The 11,809-nt window shown below is 43.2% G+C and overlaps 1 protein-coding gene across 1 annotated transcript; it reads left to right on the top strand.

Moving 5' to 3' along the window:
- The first annotated feature begins 2,573 nt into the window (after positions 1-2,573).
- On the top strand, positions 2,574-3,719 carry LOC138363348 (zonadhesin-like). Its single transcript, XM_069322376.1, has one exon. It carries the CDS (start codon positions 2,574-2,576, stop codon positions 3,717-3,719), a length of 1,146 nt encoding a protein of 381 aa, XP_069178477.1.
- The last annotated feature ends 8,090 nt before the right edge of the window (positions 3,720-11,809 follow it).

The raw sequence follows: 11,809 nt of genomic DNA, 5'->3' as shown, positions 1-11,809 counted from the left end.
ATTTGTTAAGAGTGGACTATTACATCAGCCCATTTCAAAATCAAGAGCGGAAGTTTTCTATTTTGATTTTAGTCATTTAATGTTTATATGATTGAAAGAAGATGTACACGTAAAACCACTTTAATCCGGCTGAAACGTTGAAATATGTAATAAAAACAGAAATTTTTATATGCACCAGTGGAAGCAGAGTACAGAATTCCTAATATAGATGTTTATTTAAATTTATTTATTTATATACAAGAAGGTACATTGGGCTTGTGAGAATACATAGCATAGTATTTACAATCTTGTAAAGTCACTAGTACGCGCAGCGTTTCGGGCAGGTCCTTAATCTAACAGATAATTTTAAGTAGGTAAATTCTAGCAGAATTAATAAAATGATAACAGATACATTGCAAGAAAAAAATGAGATGAGAGAGATTAGTAAGTATATTAAAGCTCTGATTGATTACATTGACAGCTTGATTGGTAATTTGAACAAATTTAATAGACAACATACAGCAGATTGACAGCACATATAAGAAGACAGCAATGATCACAATGGTAAAGATGTTCGGATTGGGTACATAAAGATTGGGAGATTTGGTAGCAATAGATACAGTGCAATTTTAAAGCAACAAGGTAAAAACTATGAAGATGAAATTAGATACTTTTTAGTTTTGTTTTTGAATGACGCAAAAGTTGGACAGCTTTTCAATTCATTAGGGAGTGAGTTCCATAGACTGGGTCCCTTTATTTGCAGAGTGTTTACACAGATTAAGTTTGACTCTGGGGATATCAAAGAGATATTTATTTCTGGTGTGGTGATAATGGGTCCTTTTGCATCTGTCCAGGGAGAGTTTCAGAGCAGGATTTGCATTTAAGAACAGGGTTTTGTAAATGTAATTGACACAAGAGAATTTGTGGAGTGAGATTATGTTTAGCATGTTTAGGGAGTTAAACAAGGGGGCTGAGTGTTGTCTGAAAGCAGAATTTGTTATTATTCTGATAGCAGATTTGTGCTGGGTGATGATGGACTTGAGGTGGTTTGCAGTGGTTGAATCCAATGCACAGATACCATAATTAAGATAGGGATAGATTAGTGCATAATATAGAGAGATGAGAGCAGAGTTAGGTACATAATATCTGATTTTGGAGAGTATCCCAACTGTTTTAGATTCTTAGTTATGTGTTCTATGTGGGTGCTGAAGTTGAGTCTCTTGTCTAGGAATAGGCCAAGAAACTTTCCATCATTTTTATTGCTAATGTTTACATTATCTATCTGAAGCTGAATTGCATTTGTAGATTTGCTTCCAAATAAGATGTAGTAGGTCTTTGCTATGTTGAGGAGTGTTAGTTTGTTGGTTGACATCCATAAGTGGACTTTTTTTAGTTCATTATTAACAACATTATTTAGTGTATGTGGGTTGGGGTTAGAGTAGATGAGGGTAGTATCATCAGCAAACAAAATAGGTTTCAGAATGTTAGAGACATTAGGCAGATCATTGATGTATATAAGAAATAAGAGAGGTCCCAAGATGCTGCCCTGTGGCACTCCAACGGTTATTGGTAGAGTGGGAGAGGTTATATTATTGATGGCTACACATCGGTGTCTAGCACTAAGATAGGATTGGATATAGTCCAGTGCATGGCCTCGGATTCCATAATGATGGAGTTCACGTAAGAGGTAATTGTGATTAACAGTATCAAAGGCCTTTCTCAAGTCAATGAAGAGTCCAATCGGAAACTCATTTTTGTCAAGGGCTGAGTAAATTATATCAAGGAGATAAATAATTGATGTAACTGAAGACTAAGACAGGAGAAGAACTAGAGACTAATACAGATGTAACTGAAGACTAAGACAGGAGAAGAACTAGAGACTAATACAGATGTAACTGAAGACTAATAGTGGCTTTAGGCATTGTATGTACTAGCTCTATCTATATATCAATCCATTAATGTAACATCACTTGTATGTATATACCTTACCTGAATAAACATCTGAATCTGAATCTGAAGACTAAGACAGGAGAAGAACTAGAGACTAATACAGATGTAACTGAAGACTAAGACAGGAGAAGAACTAGAGACTAATACAGATGTAACTGAAGACTAAGACAGGAGAAGAACTAGAGACTAATACAGATGTAACTGAATTTAGCCATATTGATATTTAGTCAACTACTTAACAAATCAACTAATACTAATACTGCCAGCCTGATAACCCACAGTTAATAATTAATAATTCATTGTGTCAGGACAGGCATCCACATTATATACAGTATATAAATATATAATAAATATATATAATATATATATATTCATGTTATTTTATTATTATTAACAAGCTTAGGTATACACAGCAATGTGCTGTTACCCTATTTCATTTGAAAGATTACACAGTATAAATACAAAAAAAAAATTGCTACAGTATAAGTTCATCTAATATTCCCATTTCACAGGATGGTTAGTCATACATGGAATCAGGGGAGAAAATACCTGCCTCAAAATATCTGCCCCAAAAAAAATCAACTCTGACTAAACAACTTCACAATTTTCACAAGAACTAAGCACTTATAGATGTTATATGTTATATGATATATGTTAGGCATATATCGAGGCTCCATAAAGAGTATTCCTTCACCCATATAACCATCTATGCTTGTCAACAAACCATCTATGTTTGTCAACAAACCATCTATGCTTGTCAACAAACCATCTATGTCAACAAACCATCTATGCTTGTCAACAAAACATCTATACTTGTCAACAAACCATCTATACTTGTCAACAAACCATCTATGCTTGTCAACAAAACATCTATGCTTGTCAACAAACCATCTATACTTGTCAACAAACCATCTATGCTTGTCAACAAACCAGCTATGCTTGTCAACAAGCCATCTATGCTTGTCAACAAACCATCTATACTTGTCAACAAACCATCTATGCTTGTCAACAAACCAGCTATGCTTGTCAACAAACCAGCTATGCTTGTCAACAAACCATCTATACTTGTCAACAAACCATCTATGTTTGTCAACAAACCATCTATGCTTGTCAACAAATCATCTATGCTTGTCGACAAACCATCTATACTTGTCAACAAACCATCTATGCTTGTCAACAAATCATCTATGCTTGTCAACAAACCATCTATACTTGTCAACAAACCATCTATGTTTGTCAACAAAACATCTATACTTGTCAACAAACCATCTATACTTGTCAACCAACCATCTATGTTTGTCAACAAAACATCTATACTTGTCAACAAACCATCTATGCTTGTCAACAAACCATCTATGTTTGTCAACAAACCAGCTATGTTTGTCAACAAACCAGCTATGCTTGTCAACAAAACATCTATACTTGTCAACAAACCAGCTATGCTTGTCAACAAACCATCTATGTTTGTCAACAAACCAGCTATGCTTGTCAACAAACCAGCTATGCTTGTCAACAAAACATCTATGCTTGTCAACAAACCAGCTATGCTTGTCAACAAACCAGCTATGCTTGTCAACAAACCATCTATACTTGTCAACAAACCATCTATACTTGTCAACAAACCAGCTATGCTTGTCAACAAACCAGCTATGCTTGTCAACAAACCAGCTATGCTTGTCAACAAACCATCTATACTTGTCAACAAACCATCTATACTTGTCAACAAACCATCTATGCTTGTCAACAAACCGTCTTTGCAACAGCGGCTACTTAATAATTTCAAACAATAGTTTAATTTTTTCATCCATCTGCTGCACCAGTATTTTTATCACTCATTCTTTAGGTACATTTTCTAACAATCAAGTTCATATTTTGAATTGTTGTTGACAAGTGAATGCCTGAGGGGGAAACGAGCTCATGGCGTTTGCTGGATGGAAGATTCTCTTCAAACAAAAGGATATCGTTCCTTTATTAGTTATTCCTTAAAGTGTACGTGTGAACATGAGGCTACACGTCAGAGTGCTAGGATGAACTCCCAAGATATGTCTTGAACATTATTACTTCCATTCACATTTCAGCTTGCGAAGCTTAGTATTTCCCAGGTTCTATATGGTTAAGCTGAGACATTGACTGTTACATTGAAGTTAGGGTTATAGCCCGCTCCTGTGCCAGGTAAGTTCACTACTGGCTCACCATAGCCCGTGCTACTTGGAACTTTTTGTTCCCAGTAGCTGAATCTAAAACAACAACAAGCATGTAAGGTTTTACGGGCTATTCATGCCCGTGCCACCTCTTGGGTGGCTTAATCTTCACCAATCAATCAATTGACTAAATATACGTATGGGTATAAAGTATATATGGAAGCTGATCAGAATTACATTTCACCTTTGTGAATGTACATTAATGACACTATGTAAAAGACACATCAAACACTTTATGTAGGGCATACGTAGATCTGTGTATCTATGTATTTACGCATGTAGGTTAGCTTAGCATTTTAAAAGCACCGAATCACCTTCTGTGGTTGAGTGTTCAATAAACCCTTGAACTATTTTTTTAACACTTCTCTAACCCTGTCCATGGAGGACAGAAGAAAATGTATATATGCTGGTTAGCATTGTAAATGTGTGGCCACGTCTGTGGTAGAAAAAAAAATCCTGACCATCCAAGTGGTTGGGCACCATTCCTTCTCCACGTCCCACCCCAAATCCGTACCCTGATCCCTTCCCAGTGCTAAATAATCGCAATAGCCTGATAATTCCCCTTCCCTTCGACCAGGTTATCATAGACATTATCGAAGGTGAATATATATATTTAAAGACACAGGTGAGGAAGAGTGAAGGCGAATGTGGGGACATGATCCTCCGGTGTGCCCATAGCTTTCCTGGAACTGTCATAATCACGTATTTCCTGACAGCTGGAGACAGACCAGGATCCAGCGTCCCTGCCCGTGCATTTCCTGTACCCGGTCAGTGTGCAACAGGTAATTAACCATGTCAGTTGCTGTGTGTCAACCTCTCCAGACGGATATTCCAGTCTTCACGGTGACACAATGCCCGCGTTCATGCCCCCTCCTCCTAGATTTGTTGAAATGCGATACAAAAGGCTTTGTTGAACCGTCACGCAGCTGGCTTTATAGATGGGGGGTGTAGCTGGCTTGGCTGAAGAGTGAGGCAGCTGAGTTTGTTGAAGAATGACGCAGTTGGGTTTGTTGAATATTGACGCAGCTGGGTTTGTTGAATATTGACGCAGCTGGGTTTGTTGAAGAATGACGCAGTTGGGTTTGTTGAATACTGACGCAGTTGGGTTTGTTGAAGAATGACGCAGTTGGGTTTGTTGAAGAGTGACGCAGCTGGGTTTGTTGACGTATGATACAAGAGTACGCCCATTTTCCCTCGTCAGACACCTGGAAGATGTCATCCACAGACTTCCACAACACATCAGGGTTAAGTTCCACGTGTACATCGACTAGTTGCCAAGGTACGCCTTCAGGGATGCCCCAAGAGGAGGACAAAGTGCATCCTATTATACGCTGCTTAGCGTCATACCAATACTCATCCCCGGGGTACGGTGGCGGGCATCAGCATCCGGGGATGATCTCATGCTAGGTGCCCGTGAACCATGTATAATCAGCAAATTCAATCGGAGAGTTAAGGGTAAATAGTCATGGCAAGTCTGGAGTCAACAGTGCTGAGTGTCTGCCAGCTTGTACGTGGGTGGGGTTATCTGGGTCAAGATTGATCAAGCATTTACGCAACCTGTTACGAAACCTGTGCATCTTTCCTCAATCATGGCGGCTCCAAAGCACTACGAGGTTGTTTATTACAGTAATATCCTCGGGTTGTGAAGTTTCGAAGCTCGTAAACTGTTTAATAGATGTATACAACACCGCTATGATTGCAGGCGATGAGTCACAATAACGTGGCTAAAGTATGTTGACCAGACCACACACTAGAAGGTGAAGGGACGACGACGTTTCGGTCCGTCCTGGACCATTCTCAAGTCATTCTCACAATTGACTTGAGAATGGTCCAGGACGGACCGAAACGTCGTCGTCCCTTCACCTTCTAGTGTGTGGTCTGGTCAACCGCTATGATTGAAGAAAATAGAGTTAATGATTGTTGTCTTGCAAGTGTTGGTTGGTTTTGTTGCCAAGGGAACGGTTATCAGACGATCAGTGTCTCTCTGATATGACGCCAGGCTCAAGCACCCTCATCCACCTTCCCCGCCTGTAATTACCTAAGTGTAGTTACAGGATGAGAGCTACGCTCGTGGTGTCCCGTCTTCCCAGCACTCTTTGTCATATAACGCTTTGAAACTACTGACGGTCTGTGTATTAGCGAGTAAGTTATCGACTATCTTCTTGAGGTTATCGTGAGATGATTTCGGGGCTTATAGTGTCCCCGCGGCCCGGTCCTTGACCAGGCCTCCACCCCCAGGAAGCAGCCCGTGACAGCTGACTAACTCCCAGGTACCTATTTACTGCTAGGTAACAGGGGCATCAGGGTGAAAGAAACTCTGCCCATTGATTCTCGTCGGCGCCCGGGATCAAACCCGGGACCACAGGGTCACGCGTACAGTGCTCTGTCCACTCAGCCACCAGCTCCCTTAAACTTATGATAATTGTCACTCCTGTGTTTCCATGAAGTCACTCCAGTTATTCCTACCGGTATTCCCCGTGTCTTCAACACCTATGCATGAAATCGATAAATTGTGACGAGGGCCTTAAAGTCCTTTTCCCCTATGAACAAATCGACAAGGTCCGTGACGAGGATTCGAACCTACGTCCGAGAGCATCCCAGACGCTGCCTTAATCGACTGAGGCTACGACAAACCTTTACCTTTTCCCCTAATTAGAATTTTAAGGAATTGTCGCTACCAAAGTGAATCTTGACCAGATGTCCACCTGCTTGGGGCAGGCCGACGACCGGGCCGCGGGGACGCTAAGCCCCGGAAGCACCTCAAGGCCATACGCAGGAGGCGGGTCCAGGTCTCGTGTCCATTGTTTTGTTAGTTGCTGGCTCTTGATAGCTTTTAGCGAGCCTTCTGGAAATTGGTGACATTACTTGCAGTTGCAATCAGGCAAAAAAGTAATGCCCCATAATGTCGCTGTATGGAACTGGTGGTTAATGAAGACAAAACGAAGTTTGAATGTAGAAGTCAGGAGCCTATTAGGAATAAACGGGGGGGGGGGGGATATAAATATTTAGAGACAAATATTGGATATGCACAAGAGAGTTGAACAGTCTGTTGGATCAATGTGGGAAGATTACAACCCAGGCATGTTGTGGCTCAGTAGCGGGAGTGTCTGTGCTACACGTGAGGCACTCATCAGTACTGTGCAAATATACACAGTACTGGTCATACACATAAATATACACCAGTACTGCGCTACACATGAGACACCAGTACTGTGCCGCACATGAGACACCAGTACTGTGCCGCACATGAGACACCAGTACTGTGCCGCACATGAGACACCAGTACTGTGCCGCACATGAGACACCAGTACTGTGCCGCACATGAGACACCAGTACTGTGCCGCACATGAGACATCAGTACTGTGCCGCACATGAGACACCAGTACTGTGCCGCACATGAGACACCAGTACTGTGCCGCACATGAGACACCAGTACTGTGCCGCACATGAGACACCAGTACTGTGCCGCACATGAGACACCAGTACTGTGCCGCACATGAGACACCAGTACTGTGCCGCACATGAGACACCAGTACTGTGCCGCACATGAGACACCAGTACTGTGCCGCACATGAGACACCAGTACTGTGCTACACATGAGACACCAGTACTGTGCCGCACATGAGACACCAGTACTGTGCCGCACATGAGACACCAGTACTGTGCCGCACATGAGACACCAGTACTGTGCCGCACATGAGACACCAGTACTGTACCGCACATGAGACACCAGTACTGTGCCGCACATGAGACACCAGTACTGTGCCGCACATGAGACACCAGTACTGTGCCGCACATGAGACACCAGTACTGTGCCGCACATGAGACACCAGTACTGTGCCGCACATGAGACACCAGTACTGTGACGCACATGAGACACCAGTACTGTGAGACCTCTTATCGACTATGCCACACACCCGTCATTGCTGGTCCTGGTGAAGGTAGACTGAACAAGCTGGAGATACGAAGCGATATCATGTGAATAACTTCCGGTTGGCAAATAAATGCAGTCATTTAGGATGGCAATGATATGATATCATTAACGTAAAGGACGACGTATCGCGGATACAGTTTGAGATAACTGTAGCTCCTGCGCTTAGACTAGGCGCTATCTTGAGATGATTTCGGGGCTTAGCGTCCCCGCGGCCCGGTCCTCAACTAGGCTTCCTTTTTGTAGCTGCTGACTAACTCCGGTACCTATTTACTGCTAGGTAACAGGGGCATCAGGGTGAAAGAAACTTTTTGCCCATTTGTCTCCGCCTCCACCGGGGATTGAACCCGGAACCTCAGGACTACGAATCCGAAGCGCTGTCCACTCAGCTGTCGGGCTCCCTTAGCTAATGTTATTGGACATAGCTTAACTGACAGTCTTTTCAACGCAGGCTGAACTTCAAGCTATGTTAGCTGGCTCCGAGTGGTAAAGATGCCCGTTTTCTACTGATAGTAGAAGAGTATGTGTACTTACCTAATTGTGTTTGCGGGGGTTGAGCTCTGGCTCTTTGGTCCCGCTTCTCAGCGCTCAATCAACTAATGTACAGGTCCCTGAGCCTACTGGGCTCTATCATATCTACACTTCAAGCTGTGTGTGGAGTCAACCTCCACATCACTTCCTAATGCATTCCATTTGTCTACTACTCAGACACTGAAAAAAATTCCTTCTAACGTCTTTATGGCTCATTTGGCCACTCAATTTCCACCTGTGTGTGTGTGTGTGTGTGTGTGTCAGTCCCCGCCGTGTGCTGGGGACAGTAGGGACCATGCTTGTCGCAGCCCGCCAACATACCGAGCACTGGGGCAGCCATATCTGTGTCGAGTCGTCAAAAGAGAAGAAAAGATTAAGAGACCGCAAGTGTAGACCCAAAGTGTAGTGGCTGTGCTAGGCAGCGGATCGAGGCATCCTGGAGTACTCCTACTACCAAGAGGAAAAGTCAAGCTCTCATGACATCATCTCAGAAGTCAACTGGTGCTGTGAGACAGTCTCCAGATGGAGAGTTGGCAAGCACTGCCTGTGCTGGGAAGAATGGCGCTACAATATGTTCTCACAAACGTTATCAATCAAGCCCGTTGTCGCCTGCATTCCCAACAAGGAACTGCCGTACGCCAGGATGGGTTGAAGACAACAGTGACTACAGGGGTATGAGGTCTACAGCACTTCATGCCACCATCTACTTGCCCCTGTTGTACCTGGTGCATCTTTTCTGTTTTTAATTTTATTGACGTTCGCGTATGTTCGTATCTGCCTTGAGGATCTGTTCGTATGTTCGTATCTGGCCTTGAGGATCTGTTCGTATGTTCGTATCTGGCCTTGAGGATCTGTTCGTATCTGGCCTTGAGGATCTGTTCGTATCTGGCCTTGAGGATCTGTTCGTATGTTCGTTTCTGGCCTTGAGGATCTGTTCGTATCTGGCCTTGAGGATCTGTTCGTATCTGGCCTTGAGGATCTGTTCGTATGTTCGTTTCTGGCCTTGAGGATGGATGTGGTTTCCACGACCTTGTCCTCCAGTGTCTTCCACCTGTTGACCACCCGTACATGGTACGAGTATTTCCTTACATTCCCAGCTGTCATCTATGCTCTCTTGTTCTTGTTTATTTACATTTAAAGAGACTGTTCTTGTCCACATTGTGTGTTAGCCTCTGCGTCTTGGCTGTAGTGATCATGTTCCCCTCTGTTTCTACTCCCGTAACCTGTCCTCTGTGGCGGAGACCTTGTCCCGTGTTACTTGGGCACCACCACAGCTGCCGGACCGGCTCCACTACAGCTGCTGGACCGGCTCCATGACAGCTGCTGGACCGTCACCACCATAGCTGCTGGACCGTCACCACCACAGCTGCTGGACCGCCACCACCACAGCTGCTGGACCTTCACCACTACAGCTGCTGGACCGTCACCACCACAGCTACAGAACCGTCACCACCACAGCTACAGAACCGTCACCACCACAGCTACAGAACCGTCACCACCACAGCTGCTGGACCGTTACCACCACAGCTGCTGGGCCGCCACCGCCACAGCTATGGTCAGTGTCAGCTGGAGACAAAAGGACAAAGGACAGGTATCCTGGGAGCAGATGTCGGCCACATTCACTGGGTTTCCCGCGGGGTGTTGTCATGACGCCGGCCACATGTGTAGAGATACCTTCGTTAAGGTGTCTACACCTCCATAGGCCTTCCCGAGTGCATATTATAACTCCCTAAAATACAATCACATTGAGAAGATACTGAAAGGTCCACTATGAGCCAACGTGTTTATAGTTCATTTAATTACAATTGGTGGGTAATTCGTGAGCTAAAGCCAAGGCCGGGAGTCGGACACCGCGGAGGCCAAGGTTGGCAAGAGGAGTCCTTTTCGTCTGAGGTGGCTGCTGTGGGCGCTGCTGTGGGCGCTGCTGTGGGCGCTGCTGTAGGCGCTGCTGTAGGCGCCGCGGGGGCAGCAAGAGTCCGGTTGGAGAGGGACCTAGAGATGAAAAAAATACAAATGTTTGACTGAAATTTTTAAAGAAAGAAAACGGACTAGCAGGAAGCCTTGAACAACCGACCTATGTCATGGACGTGCTTGTTCGGGATTCCTTACGTATTTACGCAACTACTTGCGAAACCTGTAGATCTTTTCTTAATCATGGCGGTTTTGTTTGCATATATTAAACAGTTTATGTGCTTGGAAACATGACAGCTCAAGGTTATTATTGTTCAGTCCATCCTCCTGTTTTAGTAGCACTTACAGTAATGACGAGGACCATAGTATATATACAGACGTACAACGAAATTAGAAAGTATAAATCGACACTATTGAGCTGAACAAACCGGAAAACTATTTTCTACTTATGTTGTATAGACAAACTAAACTAACCTAACCTTCCTAGGATTAATACACGATATATGATGCCTAATATAGTACATATGTGTGCTATACTAGGCCTAGGAATAGTATAGCACACATACTATACTAGAAGTTTGTAATCTTCATTTTTTCCGACTCTATAAAGTGAATAGTACAAAGTTCTAATTGCTTAGAACAACAATCTTTGTACTATGGTTCACACAGTTATAAAACCTACTATGTAAACAGGAGAATGGATTGCATTGTTGCAAACAGTTTGGTAATGCTTCGGGGCTTACAATCAGTCTAATATATGTCAGCAAAGATTTAATAATTTAAAAAAAGATGTGGAGGATTGTGGCTGTAATTCCAACTATTAAAAAAGGGGGAATTGATCACTAGGATCAAACGAATATTCAGTTAGCTTAACATTACTTGTGGGAAAATTATTTACGAAGAATAATGGGAGCTCCTATTTATATAACCACCCAGATTCATTCATATATATGTGTGTGTAACCTGCGTTTGAAACAACCCAGTCATCCAAAGTCTCAAGAAGATGAGAGGAAATGTCAACACTGGAGAAATGCCCGACAGACCACTGGAACATTATCTAACACAGTGCACAGTTACAAACCCATTAAGATTTCAACTTAGATTCAACAGAGCAGAAGAAGTTGTTAAACACATGAGACAAAATCTTACTGAAGCGACCATACGAGTCATAAATACTCATACTCAGCCCAAGTAAAACAAAAACAAGCAACAGAAACAAGCATTCCTCCAAGGAGTGCCGGACCAACCGGGCTGTGGTGGTTATGTGGGCCTGCGGGCCGCTCCAAGCAACAGCCTGGTGGACCAA

Source organism: Procambarus clarkii, chromosome 10 (genome assembly GCF_040958095.1).
Source record: "Procambarus clarkii isolate CNS0578487 chromosome 10, FALCON_Pclarkii_2.0, whole genome shotgun sequence".
Taxonomy (NCBI): domain Eukaryota; kingdom Metazoa; phylum Arthropoda; class Malacostraca; order Decapoda; family Cambaridae; genus Procambarus; species Procambarus clarkii.
The sequence above is the reverse complement of the archived record's forward strand: the minus strand, read 5'-3'. Positions and strand labels throughout refer to the sequence as shown.